Here is a 15,935-nt window from a genome sequence, read left to right on the forward strand (position 1 = left end):
TTTAGCACTTAAGTAAGCTCTTCACGCCTTCAAAACATTATTGGAACGTTACCTCCTTAACTGTCAAGAATACAAGGGAAAGTTAAAGGGTTCTTGCCCAAACTGGCATCAGTGTATGAACACCAGAAACCCAGTGACATTTCAGGAAGAAAAGCACGAATTCATCCAGGAGACTGCACACAGCAGTATATTTTGTTCTCCTTGGGCAGCACAATTCCCAATAACCCCAAAGAAAACCTATAATCTGAGTCTAATGCCAGTTCCAAACATCCTCCAAATTAATGTTAAAATTAAGTTATTTTTGAAATCAGGAAATGAAAAAAAAGGGGTTTGTTTAATTTTACCTTCCATTTCAGTGGTTGCAGGGTTGCTTTTCCCAGAGTGTGTGGGGAAGTTGCATTGTTGAGGATTATAAATGGAATTAAAAAATAAACAGCTACTCTCCAGTATTTACATGACCCCAGCAGCTGGGGGTTTAAGGAAAAAACACATGAAAAGACAGTAAGTATTCTTGCTTGACATTTCCTTCTCTGGTTTTGCTAGTATCAAGTCGGCAGATACATAACTGCCCTCTTAAAAACTGAACCAGAATTATACAACTGTCTTTAATGAACCTTATAATAAAACCATTACCATTCTCATCCTTTAGGAGCACGGGAATGCCATTACACTTTTGATGCTCACTGAAATGTATTCTGCTGCGCATCCGGAGCCCACAGGAATCAATGGGAGTTCTTCCATTTTCAGCTCAATAAGCTGTGGGTCAATGTTTTAAACTCTATTTGAAGGAAACTAGTGTTTCGAGCAGCTTTCTCCCTCCATCCGTAGCACTCCTAAAGCTGACAGATATCAAGATGTCTAATCGAGCTGGCTGTAAACTCATCACCTAGCCTTTCACTCCATTTTCTTTTCATTTCCCGCCTAACGCTTAATTCTAAATACGTTACCTTCGACGCATCAAGTTGACTTTGTAGGTCCACGTTTCCCTGCAAGCTGCCTAGCACACAGAACGTGTACCTCCATACATATTCCTCCTTTCCTTTCAGAGAAAAATATGCAAGTATTTCAGGTGAGAAACACAGAAGACAATATAACACCGTATACGTGACACAAGACTCAGCACTTCCAAAAATTCATTAAGCCCTTACCTTGTGGCCAAGTGTATTTCTCATAAACACACCCAATATAAACACTTGAAACAATCACAAAATTCATTACGTCCTAAACCCCACTGTTGTATAGTTTACCCTCCAGGTAAAAACTTAAACCTTATGTTCTAATGGGAATTGGTTTAGCTTCAGCTCAGGGTTTGACTGAAAAGTCTGCTTTCTGATAGAAAAAACAACAAAAAACCCCAACACCTTTAATAAAAAAAGGCTTTTTTCTTTCTTTCTTTCTTCTCCCTTTTCCCCTCCCCCAAGCCCATACAGGTATTCTGATAAAATCACCTCTTAACCTCTTCGTAGACAAGCCAAATAAATTGGGCTTCTTCACGCTCAGGCTTTTTTAAACCTCAAAACAATTCCTTGAGCTCCTTCTAAGAGGCGAGAGAGAGGTGAAACAGGACAAAGCATTGTTCCCTCCATCCACGGCATCACCGTGTCACACATCCAGAGAAATCATTCAAACAGTAGCTTGGCTGTGGTGTCCCAACCACAAAATAGTATGTTTATTTTTTCCACCACTTTTTTTTTTTTGTTGTTGTCATTTTATTGATAAAAACTACACAAAAACTAACTGATCATAATAATTAATTAAAAAAACAAAAAACAATGTTACACATTCGCCTGTGTTTTAGAAATTGTGTCAGCCAGTGAGTTTCACCAAATACTCTTGCTTTAAAAGATTTTCCTTCTGATCCATTTCAAGCACATCACTTCCATTTTGGTTCCCAAACAAACGTCCATTAATTTTGCTTAACAAGCACCGCTGGACTGTAAATATCAGAGTCGTTACTCCGTTGCATGTTTTCCCCCTTTTTAGAGCCCGAAAAGTAATTATAGTGTCAACAATGAAGCACAATGAAGATAGTAAAAATCAAAAGCACCCTCCATAGTGTACAGCCTGTGTCTTAAATGTACATGCACCCAAGTTTCTTTGTTTCTGCTGCATCAATTACCAATGTCCTTTTGGTTCAACATAAGCTTTTAATGCCCATGTCTGAAGTTTGAAATATTAGCGCTTGACCACTAAAAAAAAAAAAAACCAAACCAAAAACCCAACCAGAAAACAAACCCCCCAAAAGAAAAAAAGAAAATATATATATCTATCTTTTGTTTGTTTAAAAAGAACAAAAATATTAAACAAATCTTTGAAGAGTAATAAACACTTAATAAGGAAACATGGCTGACCCACCCCACCCAAACCCTTGCCCTCCCCACCCCCTTTATTTTTACCTGTGGTTCTCCTTCCCTGGAACCGTGCAATGTAGAAAAATCAAATATACAAACAAAACTCTTAATCCATCCCTTTATGTAGCTAGAGTGAAATCTATTTTTTTTTTTTTTAATAAGAACTTGACAATCTCTCTTTAATATTTACATTGAGGAATTTGTTTGAAAGTTTAAAGCAAAGAAAATCCTGAAGTTCTCAGTGTGTACTGCAAGAGAGCACTTCCACAGTCTGCGGAGTTTGCTTTATCCCCTTCCCTTTGTCTGTGTTGGAACATTTGTAACTGGAATGGTAGATTTGAGTTCCTTGCCCTGGTCTCTTCTGAGATGAAAGGTCCCTCAGAAGACCTCCCCACTCCGCCCCCTGAAGCAGTTGTCTCCGCGTTAGTTTGGTATTCTCTCAATGTAAATGGCTGGAGCAGCCGAACGCGCGATTGTAGCTATGAAGCTGTGGTCTCGACTGAGTTCCAGGTTGGTTGTCTCAGCCTGCTCCCGGGACATGGTGTCGTACCCCTTATTTACATGGAGAGGCTTATGAGCTTGGCAGTATCCGATCACTGGCTGGTCGTAACTGTAATAGGGTAAAGTCTTCATGTGGTGAGGAACCTGCGCCAGAGAAACAGAGATCAAAAGAGAGAGAGAGATGTCAGTGGCACGTGTTTAGTCAGGTGTTTGTACAGCGTCTACTGCAACGCGGTCTTGAACCCCACAGTGCTCAGCACACCCGCGCTCATCACACAGTTCACAGAATCTCAGAATCCTCGGAGTTGGAAAAGCCCTTGAAGCTCCTCCAGCCCAACCATGACCCTCACCCTGACCGTTCCCAACTCCCCCAGATCCCTCAGCGCTGGCTCAGCCCAACTCTTCAACCCCTCCAGGGATCCCGGGGACTCCCCCCCTGCCCTGGGCAGCCCATTCCAACGCCCAACAGCCCCTTCTGCACAGAAATCCTTCCTCAGAGCCAGCCTGACCCTGCCCTGGGCAGCTTGAGGCCATTCCCTCGGGGCCTGGCGCTGGGGCCTTGGCTCCAGAGACTCATCCCCCCTCTCTGCCCCCTCCTGGCAGGGAGTTGCAGAGGGCCAGGAGGTCTCCCCTCAGCCTCCTCTTCTCCAGACTGAACCCCCCCGGTTCCCCCAGCCGCTCCCCAGCAGACCTGTGCTCCAGACCCTGCCCCAGCTCCGTTGCCCTTCTCTGGCCACGCTCAAATAATTCAATGTCCTTTTTGTAGTGAGAGGCAACATCCATCCTTGCGGCAGGATAAACCTTTGAGGCTTCTAGGCCGCCCCCAGCACGCGTGGATCCCTCTGGAACGGGGCTGCTCACATGCGTGCCAGCAGTGGGTCCCCACCCGCGGATGGACGTTACATCTGCTGACAGCCTGTGCCATCCCGGGCTGGTCCTGGCCCTCCACAGTGAGCTGAAGCCAGATTAGAGGGGGCTACTCTCCATTTCTGTGTTTGCGGGCAGATATCCAAAGTGGTCTCGCATGCTGAATTCTGACCTCTTTTGGACGCTCCAGCTATGAAGGGCGAACTGGAAGCTGCTGGTAATAGCAACCTTTTAAAAACTGGCCCTTCTTCTGCTTCAAAAGGGGCTGAGCATTTCTACAGAACTCAGACCAGCCCAGTGTCAAAGGCCCAGAAAACCTGGCTGCCAGCACGTCTAGCTTTCAGCACAGCTGGAACACATCTTTACTTCTTCTACAACAAAGCTGCTTGCCCAAGGTCCCGATTTCCTGGGTTCTTTATCTCACAACCTCACCAAGAGAAACCCTATCAAAGCAGCTCAACTGATGCTCGCCGGAGCTGAGCAGATCCCGACCTTGTAAGAATGGCCACGTACTTGAAAAGTCTGCAAAATCCATCCTCAATCGCATCTCTCTTCCATATGTAAATACTCAGAAACTGCCAGCCCCCCACCTTCTTTTTTTTTTTTTTTTTTTTTTTTTTTCCCCCCATAAATGTTCTGTGCTTGCAAATGTTAATCCTACAACTAAATATGATTTATGGCACAACATCAGATACAAATCTTCGCAGATAATTTTATCATCTGCAAGAGATGAGCTGATCAAGTAGAAAGAAATATGCTCTTAGGGAAAAAAACCACACACTGCAGGAGATACAGGCAAGAGTTTATTCTAACACTGCTAGAAAACCTGGGCTCATTATAGCTGGAGATATCCTACACATCATTTAATCTTGGAACAAATGCCTTTTTATTTTCCATGCCGAACTTTAAGTGAAGACTACATAGCAAATTTATCACAAACTTCCATTGTATGGCACACTTCATTCAAAAAGGTATGAAAAAAGCAAAGGCATTAAGACTAATTATAAGTTTTGCAGGGTTAGAGTTCCTCTTGCATTTGGATCTCAGCAGTTAGATTCCTCCCCCTGCTTCTCTGCAGAATACTGGAGAGAATCCAAAACTCTTCCACTAGCTGGAATTCAGCTGAAAACGTCATTTTACGTGACAGCTGAATGGCAGGAACGCAGAAGACAAGCTGCTCAGTAGAATTTGATGGGACAACTGTGTTCACTTGTGGATCAAATTCAGCCACAGTGCAAGAAACTGTAACTCCCTTTGGATACAGTAATATCTGTGCCAATTCGTATCAGGGCTTGAATTTGTCCTCAGCTTTTAAGGCATCTCTTTATGATTCTATAAAAGCCAAGGACTGTTTGTGTTCTGGAGAGTTGAGAGATTGAGGTCCTGGCTTTACAGCAATAATACACAGTACATTAACCACCCGAGTCCTGTGTGCAGCTCTGTTTGCTTGTTTTCTCCCCTTCTCCAAACAGGAGTCAAAAGGATCAGGATCTCAGCAACATCCCTAAACGGTGCATAAACACGCTTCCTCTTCAACTGTTTCTCCGTAGTTTTGTAGAATCTTTTGCTTGTTTTCACTTAAAACTTTCTGTGTGTCTGAAATCGTATTAGTAAGGGTCGCCACTCCATGTGTGTGGAGGGAAGGTGGATATTCTCTATTGGTGTAAAAAATAAAACAGAAGAGTTTTATCAGGCAACCCATGAGATTAAGGAACTGTAGATTAATTTGTAGAAAACATTTCTAGGATAATGAAGCCCAGTAATGGATCTGCACCTCCCTGTTCTTGGGCCTGACCCTCGTACTACTCTTCCTGTCCCTCTTTTGGGTGTTCCACTAAGGGAAATAAAAAAAATAATCATGTCAAATGACTGCAAGAAGCCTTATCCTTGAGGTACCTCCAATAAAGACTGAATGAAGAAATGTCAACAACTCCTGCCCCCAAGTTGCTTCTTGTGATGCCTCAAGAATTGAGGTACCAACCGTATGAACAACTCCAAAAAGAACCTTCTGGATCAAAGTGAAGGCCTCCAGGCTCTGGAGACCATCCCCACAAAAGGGAGTGTCCCTTCCTTCCCTGAAACTACTTCTCTGAAATGTAAAGTTGCATTTTCAGAAAGTCACGAGGGATCAGTTTGCATTTACAGTGAAGCGACCAAACAAGAAACCTGAGCCCACAAAAGCTTTTTCAGGACACGGCTTTGACTGTAGAAACTATCCCAAATGTGGGCACAATTGTACTGCTGCTCAGTTTGATGCAAGTGAAAAGGATGGGAAATACTGATGACATCGTTCACTCTAAACAAAGCTGATATAATTTTATTTTTTCCTGGATCAGAGATCATCAAAACATTTAAGAACACCTAAGTTGCTGAAAATTAATTTCAGAAGTACTTTTGCTCCAGGTTCTGAAGTAACTTCTTTTTTGTTTCATTATGTCTATGGAACTAATGCCCGTGATACTGAGAGCTGTGACCTTGGACAAGTCACTTTATGAGCTGGAAAATGAGAAAATTAAGTCCTGCCCCTGCTTGCCCTTGGAGACTAGAGCTCTTTGAAGCAAGGGCTGTTTGTGCAGGGACTAAAACAACACAACTCTAACCTAAGCTGGGGCCTTTCAGCTACTATGGCCTCCAAGAGACAAAAAAGCTGATGACTAGAGTGAAAAAAATCCAAACGCTAAATACCTCACCAAATAAGTTCACCCTCTGGGATTCTCTCATCTCTATCTCAAGGTCTTTTCCACACAAGTCACATTTTTCACTAGCTAGAAAGTGGGAGTAAGGCTGAGAATTTACCTGCCAGCAAATCAAAGGCAGAGCCAAGAACAGAGTTGGGATCCCCTACACGATGTCCTTCGCTGTCTCCTCCATTCCACTCTGCCGCCAATAACTGCAGCCACTCGTGCTACAAAACTCTTTAAATTTAGTTTTGGAAGAAGTTATATTGTAAATGAAGATAAAGCATTGCTCACATGGGAACACAACAGATACAAAACTCTTTCCTTCATATCATCTGTCGTAACATCTGATTCAGCTCTTGGCTTCGGGTGCTCGCTCCCGGTTACGCCCCGTGACAGCACGGTCTGGTGCAGCCAGGGGAGCTCAGGACGTTTAACAGCAGATGATGCACGGGTCTGTTCACAGCATTTTCTGAATAATTCCTATTTCAATTTCTAAAAACGTCACTGCTTAATACTTACTTGAAGGATTAAAACTTTTGGCAGTAGGAAAAACATAAATCAACAAGAAAAGGAACTCAAGAGCCACTCGTGTACATGTGATGGACGTTTTGGTTTTAGGCCATGTGTGGCACCAAGTAGGATTGTCTTCTGCTCTGATGCCTTACAGTAAGTGACCACATTTCTATCCAGCGTTGCAGATAGTTAATTAAGTCAGCGAACGAATCTGTGCTTTGAAGATAGCCCTGACTTGTTTATGCAATGAGCTTACTGCCCTACAAGCTCTCTAAGTGTTCAGCGCGTGTTCTGGGCTAATGGCCTGGATTAGTTAGCTGGTGTTGACTTCTGAAGTCCACACCTCTGTAGATTTTCACTCTAAGTATAATAAACATCGCATTTTAGCAGCCACACACTTCAAACAAAGGTTCTATTACAAGCAAAATTTACATAAATCCCAGCTGCAGGAGGAAGACAAAAGATTTAACGGTGGAAATTTAAGAATGCAAATCTCCTCTTTCCTCAGTCGAATTGACACTGGAGAGGTTAACAGCTCAACAGCCTTGCTGCAGCACAACACCCCTCAAAACAAGCTGGACTAACTTGAGTTTACCTGAAGCTCAGTGAAATTGTGGCCTGCATTAATGTTTCTCAACATTCCTCGTCCACTTTTCCTTTGACATTCAACAGCGGCGTTCAGTTAAACCCTTAGTCATTCCATCATGCAGACACACGTATCCACATTCCAGTGCAGATGTTCTGTCTTTTTGATTTAATACTGCACTGAATTTTATCAGCAGCGTTGCTCACTTATGTCAGAAATACTGGGAGGTAAATCAGCTAACATTCTATAAACTTCTGATTATTATTACACAAGAAAGTTCTATTTAAAAATTTCAGTGATAAGAGTTCAGCTTGAACTTCTGCTTCTCACATGTGCAAACCTAGATTTTTACCAAACCATCAATAAAAATCCTTATTCTAGAGCTTGGAAAGTATATCAGTGAAGATGTAACCTTACAATATAGCAACCAAATCTATCGAGCTTTAAAGAATATTGAATTGAGCCCTAAGTGAACATCAAGTGACCTTATTTCTAAAACACTTTTCACTCTCTCCCACCTCTCACAGTATGTTAAACATGCTCACACACTCTTAATCGCTTGGGCTGCCTCCTAACAAGATGCTTCAGACAACCCAAAATCTGGTCCTGGTATGGACTCCCCAAGGTACGACACCTCTCTATCAAGGAATGCCAAGAGTTGAACACAAAACCAAATTCTTCATGCTGACTACAACTCCTGCTTAAGTATTTTCTGCTGTGCTCACAGCAACAGACTTACTGCAGTGAAGACTAGTTGAGGATCAGACAGAGATTAACTCTCTGTCTCACTCAGAACCACTTGCAGTTCAGCCAAGATCTAATCACCAGCAGTCCCAGGTTGAAATAATTTCCCAGTAAACTGTTAAATTGAATTTTGGAAACACAAGTTTTCAGAACAGATCTATTTCATGTTGGAAACGGTATGAGTTTTTTTCTTTATGCTCAATTTTGAAGAAAGATCTCCCACCATTCATTATCCTGCAGAGAAGGAAATTCTTTATTGAGAAACATGAATAGCCATGGACGTCTAAGTGACACCCTACCAGAATTATCAACAAGCAGATGGAAATGCAACATGAGGAAGGACTGACAATCCCCACACGGTTTCTGGGGGGAAGTCCATGGTGGGATGGAGTGCACTTTATTTTTTTTCCCTGAATGGAGAATGGTGTAAGGGCCCAAACTGTCACAGGATCCTCAGACAAGTAATTGCTTTGGCAAGGACCTAAACCCCAGAGCCTGGCAATCGAAGTGATGTACTTTCTGAGAACCAGACTGTTTCAGCTGTCTCAGTCTGGGTAACTGGGCTTTATACATTCACTGTTTAGACACTGAAGTTTATATGTCTTCAATTCTGCTGCTTCTGTTTTCAAAGAGAAAGAACACTTTGTTTCTAAAACTAAAGACATGCTGCATTCATCCTGATGGAAAATGTGATAGGACAACCTCCACTGTCTTGCAGTAGACACGTTTTCCTTCCAAAAACCAAAACATGACTATTCTTGAGCAGTTGAACATTATCCAATTTCACATTTGCTGGTACTCTATAATGCAGGTAAACTGATTTGTGGGTAAATCCTTTGACTAGTTAATGATTACGTGATAAAATTACACACAACTTTAGAAGTTGTCCGTATGTAGTAGAAACTCAGAGTTACAGAATATAGAAGCTATGTTTTCTCATTAGTGCTAATATTTAGTCTCAGAACACCATGACTTCACTGCTGAATTAGCATCATAGCTGTTGATAAATCAAATTCAGAGTTCATTTTAAAGCCTATCATAATTTAGAGTAAAAATAACAAGATATACTATCATAGCTTTACGATTAGTGAAGCACACAGCTTCACCTTAGAGATAGATTGATTAGGCACATTAGGCAGATATAGCTCGTATAAACAATTTCAGTGGATTTCATGCTGCTGAAAAATCACAGTTAACAACCCTGGAACATCCCCTTGGAATCAGCTCAGAAAAACATTCCTGTTCAGGAAAACGCACAATGACACGCTTCCTATTAAACCCATTAAGAGGGGCAAATGCAGACACTGAAGGTAGTTCTGAAATACAAACGGGTACGTGTTTTCTTCTGTTTCCAACTGGAACAAACACAAAAGTGCCCGGCTCGTTTTTTAAAATAAGCTTTTTGTTCTGAAATTCATGTTTCCTAAAGATAATTCTCATACTGACAAAAAACCCTCAAAATCTCAATTTATTAAAAAAAAATCAGCACTCAGATGTCTGAGTGCTCTGTTAGGAGGTGGTGTGAGGTTTTGATGAGTACTGGTTTTACTGTGTGACAGCTGAGCATTTCAGGAAAGTTGTCAACTTGATTTTATGTGAAGGTCTTCAAAATCTTTAATTAGCCCAGGATTTCTAAGAGTTACGGATCCCACTGGGAACTCTGCCTGAGGTTGGTGTGCCTACATTGGGCATGAAGCGTTGAGCGAGAACCGTCTGGTAGCTTGAGTTGTCGGCGCAATTCCCACAATTGATTTGCTGCAATTTCAAGTCCAATTTCCTTCCCGCCCCAGACAGAATGTTCTTCCCCTCCTCTACTTCCCACCAAATCAGATTAATGTCCACCAGGAGAGAAGAGAGACAAGAAGGAAGCCTCAGTCTGTAGCTAAGGGTCTGTTTTGCCAATTATCAGGCCTAGCATAAAGGACACTGCCAGCAGAAAGATGAACCAATCACCAAACTGTATTTGATACAAAAGGGCCAGTCCATGGGTGAGCGCTGGGGGTACAAACAAGTCAGTCAGATGATACATAACCGACATCAATCCCACTGACCCCAACAACGACACCGCACGACCAACAGTGGGGGGAATAAATGGTGACATGCTGTCTCCCATAGAAGGGACGGGAGACAACCAAGTCAACAAGCCCAACACATCAGACCAAGGAAGGCACACACTGAATCTCACACAGCCCGCGTTTACAAAGGCCAGACCTGACTGGAGCCCAGTCCCAGGGAGGCGGGAGGTCCTTCCCCAACAGGGAACTCTGCACAGGGCACCCACCTCACACACAGACACTGCCCTTCCTGCCAGGGGTCCCAGCTGTTATCCCCAAGTGGGACACCTGACCTTGGGTTACCGACTGCGGGACCCCTGGGGCTCCTTTACCCAATGGCTCTGTCTGCCAGGCTGGCCCACCCTGGGGGGAAGCCTAAAGGCAAACTCACCCCCCTTTGGGAAGGGCTGTGGGAATCACCCAGATGTCAACCTTCATTTGGGGCTTGGGGTTGAAACCCCAGCATTTCAGGGTCCCATGCTACATGGTAGTGAGCTCACTGCTCCAAAATCATTAGCACCGTGATGAGATCCACCAACTCTGCAGATACCAGTTTTCTCCAAGAAATGGAGGACATACTGCTAAGCATCCACAGAGGATTGGTGTTCCACTAGGATGTGTAATATTGTCAGTTCCTAATCTCTTGCACCCTTGTACATACACATACAAGCTCGCATGTATATTCTTAAGTCAAAGTGCTGTACAAAGTAAGGTTGTCTTGTAAATAAAGCACAGTATCTCCTTGGATTCGCTTCTCTGCACTTTTTTTTTCCATGTCTTATGCTTATGTCCACCATAACAGTCTTATAAATGGGTCTTATGAGCATCCTGCATCCATTTAGAGATCCTACCAGTCCAGCTGCATCTGGGCCTCATGCCGGGTCCTGCCCTGCCTGGAACTGCAGGTGCTGAACACGCTTTGGACCAAAAGCGCCCAGCGCATTTACCAGACTACAAAAACGATGCAAAATGAGCAGTGAGCAGCCAGGACAAACACTGCCCTCCCGAGCAGATCTGAGGGTGAAATCAAGGTCTTATAAAACCAAGCCTGAAATCTTCTGAAGGATGTAGGGGTTGGGCAACAGATGGCTTCTTCAACACCTGGAAATAAAAGGTTGTGGTTGGCAGGTCTTAGACCATGTCCTAGTAAAAAAAAAAAGTTGGTATCAGTGGAAATTTGGAGCCTAAATACTATGAATGACTGACAGATGAGTCATTAATCTTAATCAATTCTTGTATTACTGGCTGGGAAAATGGGATCCCAAAGTTGACACAGGCTGTCAGAAGAGAGAGAAGAGGTCTTTGTATGAAAAATGTAGAGAAACAACAGACAGAGGACACGGGGCAGAAGACAGTGCAGCCATCAGCTACTTCTGCATGTCCTATTAAAGGTCTGTTTATAGTTCATAAAAAAGTTAACTGAGAATTAATAACTAAGGAATTAAATAAACATCATTGTATTAGATACGATAAGCATTGTAACTAATACATTATATGTCATGTTAATAAGCAAGTTATGGATAGTTGGGACTATATAATACTCTGCAAAATTGATTGATTTGATATAAACCAAAGTTAATTAAAATATATCTATTAATTTCTTATGTGGCATTAAAATATTCACGAACTTTTAAAACCATCTATAAGCTATACAGGGTATACCATAAAGACATAGTTTTAAGATTTATTCAGTCATCCCTGCAGAGTGTATTTCATGTTTTAAACCCCTATATAACATCACCCTGTCAGTTCCACTGACACTGCAAACTGGATTTTAAGCTTTCCTTTTCCTTCCCTACAGATAACTTCCTAATCCTTCTATGCAATCACACAAACGCCTTTGCCTTTACATCCAAACCTCTCGACGGACTGTTTAACTAAGTGTGCTTTTCTAGAGATCAGGAGAAAAATCATGCACACCCCACTGCTCCCTCTATGGGCAGATTTGATCTTTCAATCAGTAAATGAAAAGGTTTCCCTAAAGGAAACTCCCAGAAAGAAGAAAGTCTTCTAAGCTTTGCTATTGTTCCTTGGGCAAAATATTTCTTTTAAATTGCTTTATCTGCTTTTTACGGAGTATCTGGCTCCTGACAAAAAGGTCCACTGATGAAAAACTTGAAGTGAGATTCACAGTAACCTTCGATTTTCCGCTGTGCAAGGCCGATAAAATAAACAAACTATCTAGATATTCTAATTGGAAAGCCATTAATATTGCTTTCAGAGCTATTAGGATAATTTTCTATAGAATTCAATAGAAACAGAAGCATCGTGGTTCAAAACAATTCTTGCATTGCTGAGGGACAGAAGATTAGTTTTTCAAAAGCGATGCAATACGTCGGAGCAGTTACATACCTACGCACAAACAGCTCCCTGTGGGGGCCTCTCCACATCTCTGGGTGCCTAAATACACGTACCTACAAAGATGTAGTCTCTTTTAAGGCAGCTCAGCTTTCATTTAGAGACTTTAAAAAGCTGTATTCTCACGAGGAACGTCTGCTCCCTATGCACTGCATTAAGAGCTGGAACGCGCAGATCATTTGTGCTTAACGTATCAGGACCAGACAAAGGTCCATCTAGCCAAGTCTCCAAGGGATCAAGAAGAAAGAGCAGAGCACAGGTCAACAATCTGGTAATAACTTCCAGAGAGCATTTTCCTGACCTCCAACACCCCCAGCTTCAGTTAGCTTTCTAAATTGCTGGTATTTCAGGCCTGAAATGCTATGGAGCTGGACCATCCAACATATTTAAGAGCCTGAAGCATCCTCACAGGCCCTAGGTCCAGTGCAGCACTTGGGAAACGGAGCACATTGTGTCTGTCAAAAAAGAATTATGAGAATAAGGGAAAAGGTAGAGATGTTTTTCCATGCAGTCATCAGGAAGATGGCAACCTGCTCCATCCATTACTCACAATAAATAAGTACAGTATTTAATATGAACATCTGATAACATTGCTGCCACAGTGACAAATGACGGCGCTGGAATATGAGTGAAATAAGTCTTTGTCTTATATTAAAATACTGCCTTTTCATTAGATCTGTCTAGAATGTATAGTGTGCAGAAGAGCTATCCAGAAATTGATGGCTTCTTTAAAGACTTTTAAATACTATTTAAAGTTGTACATGGATTCTGTACATCAAGAGATCAAAAATGTACTTCATAAAGCTGGAGAAACGTGACTCAAATTGCACAATATTTTGTCCTTAAGACATGAGTAAGTATAAACAAGGCAACATGATGGCTTATGATTAAAACCCACACCCGTGCTAGAGGAAAGGGATAGTGGGTGCCTTATACCGATAAAAGAAATGGAAGATTTTTCTTCTATGTTATCTAGCTATACTATACCCAAAAGGTTTTGACTGGATTCAGATAACAGTCAACCCATTTTTGATTTAAAAAAAATGTTCAGAGCCACATTTATAACTGGCACTAACTCAATTTAATATATCAATATTAATTATACAGATAGTATCCAGTCCCTGCATCACCAACAAGCTCTAACGACAAACTCCTTCCCCTCTGTCATCACTTAAAATTCAATGCTCAACATTATGGCATTGACCTAAGAGAGTAGATCATCTGTTCTATTTTTCAGTCAGCTCAAGAGGATCTGAAGGGGTCCTTCTTTACAGAAAACTGCTGCCTAAGAAAAGAATATCTGGCAGAAAAAATAAAGAAAAAAGATGCTCATGCTACTGTTGTTCCACTTTATCTGGGGATAAGATGGTCTACATCAGACTATCAACATCCAGAGCTGTTGATCAGGGATGTCCTAAACTAAAAGATGAGGAAAGCAAGCAAAACATCATGACTGTAAACTGAGCACAAGTTCAAGAAATTACTCATTTCTCCTGAGAAAACAGTGAGATAAATTCACTCCCGTGGGAGAGAAGAAAGAAACCGCTGGCACTACAGACCTTCTTGGACACGGGAGGGAGCTCCTATTATACTGAATGTCTCAGCAGGATTCTACTCAAGAGAAATTACACGATTTTAATTGTCTCCACTGCCTCCTAGCAGAGGTAGCAGCGTGTACAGTGGCACAAACATACTGGCAAGAACATTAATCCAGTAGCAGAAGGGCATCATCTTCTCCTGATGTGTGTGTGTCACTTCCATTAGCACTGATGGGAGCAGCGTGCCTACGCCAGGAAACTGCAACCCCTCAGTTTCCAAAAGGTACTGATATATGACTCATATTGGGGTGAGGATTTATATAATCACCATCTTCACTGAAAAGTTAAGGAACAGTCTCTGTATCTTGCAGCACTATAAGTTAAGGTAGAGTAGGGCAGAGCTGGAGGGAAATGACTACTTTTGGTTGAGGGAAAGAAGACAATTTAAGGGATGAGGATGAAGAATTGGCAGGTGTGGGCAACAGGTTGCCAGCAGCGAAGGCTGGAGGACCTTGGAGGGCTCCTTGGAGGCCGTGGCTGTAAGTCAGCAGGGAGGGCGGAATGGCTGGAGCGTGCCCAGACCCTGGGCTTGGCTTAGGAGTGGTGGGCAACAAACGCTCAGCTCCTCCCAGCTCCTCTGCCAGACCCACTGACCACACAAACCGTGACGGGAGAGCAAGTTCAACTCCTTAACCAGCGTGCCAAGGGGAGATGCTGCTCAGCCCATCAGCTCCAAGGAGAATCCATCTACTAAACCTCAGAGGCATCGGTCTGCCTTGCTATAAATACATGACTAGTAGGTATAGCTGCCTAGTTCACCCTCCACCCACCTGTGTCAAAACAAGACACTATAGAGTAATACAAGGACTTTAATTAAGCTCATAAAAAGCCTTCAGACCCTTGGATGTGAATCGCTGCAACAACTCACTGTGTTCCTAAAGCCTCTCTTTCCTGTGACAGGGCAAGGATACTCTGCCGTTGCTCACCTACGAGTGCGTGACAGGCGAAGGAGGGATGCAACAGCAGCGTCGCTCCTGCTTTCCCAACAGACTCCTGAAATGGCAAACAGGGGGAAGAGAAAAGGCAGGGCAGGGACTCGCACAGTACACAGCATTAGAAAATTAGTAACAAACATGGGTTCATGCTTCAGTCACGTTCTATAGAATCTTTGTATATCAGAGACCAAGCAAGCAGAAAATTAATGCAAGACTGTCCAGCATTGCAGGCAAGGACATTTCACAATGATAGCATTATTTTTTAATACTCTACAAAAAAACAAATGACTTTTTCATTCCTCTGGGCAAGTTTTATAATATGCAGGGAAATCATCAGTAAAGACATACTCAGAATCCCTGAGAAAACAGAAAGAAAGATGGGTTAGGAAATATTCCTGGCTTAGCAATCTTTACTGCTACAGAACCAAGTGGATCAATTCAATTACTCCATGAAAGCAAAACCAATGGAAATAATTATCGAGCCACTGTAGTTTAGTGACACTCTTAAAGCAGAAAGAAATGTCTGGATGACAAAAAACCCCCAAATAACCCCAAACAAACCACTGGGTAACGTAAGAAGAGAGTGCAGCAACTACATGGAAAAAGCACTGAAACACCAGAAACTGAGATTTAGTGGTCAACCCACTGAGAACTGGCACGGAAACTACATAGTCAAGATGGTTAAGAAGTAGAGGAAAGGACAGATGCTCCAAGCTGTTTTTTCTCTGTGGAGATGGAGTCGTCTTA

The 15,935-nt window shown here is 42.4% G+C and overlaps 1 protein-coding gene across 4 annotated transcripts in view; it reads right to left on the bottom strand.

Annotated features, from left to right (window-relative positions):
* Positions 1–1,646: 1,646 nt before the first annotated feature.
* LRRTM4 (leucine rich repeat transmembrane neuronal 4) overlaps positions 1,647–15,935 on the bottom strand; it is a 227,540-nt gene continuing 213,251 nt past the window's right edge. For 3 of the 4 annotated variants that reach the window (XM_074928469.1, XM_074928470.1, XM_074928468.1), the window contains one exon: positions 1,647–2,996. In XM_074928469.1, the coding sequence (XP_074784570.1) occupies positions 2,775–2,996 (222 nt within the window). In that variant the 3' untranslated portion in view covers positions 1,647–2,774. The remainder of the gene's footprint in view (positions 2,997–15,935) is intronic. The other variant, XM_074928471.1, reaches the window with a different exon arrangement.

The sequence above is a fragment of the Athene noctua genome, chromosome 28, assembly GCF_965140245.1.
Source record: "Athene noctua chromosome 28, bAthNoc1.hap1.1, whole genome shotgun sequence".
NCBI classification, from domain to species: domain Eukaryota; kingdom Metazoa; phylum Chordata; class Aves; order Strigiformes; family Strigidae; genus Athene; species Athene noctua.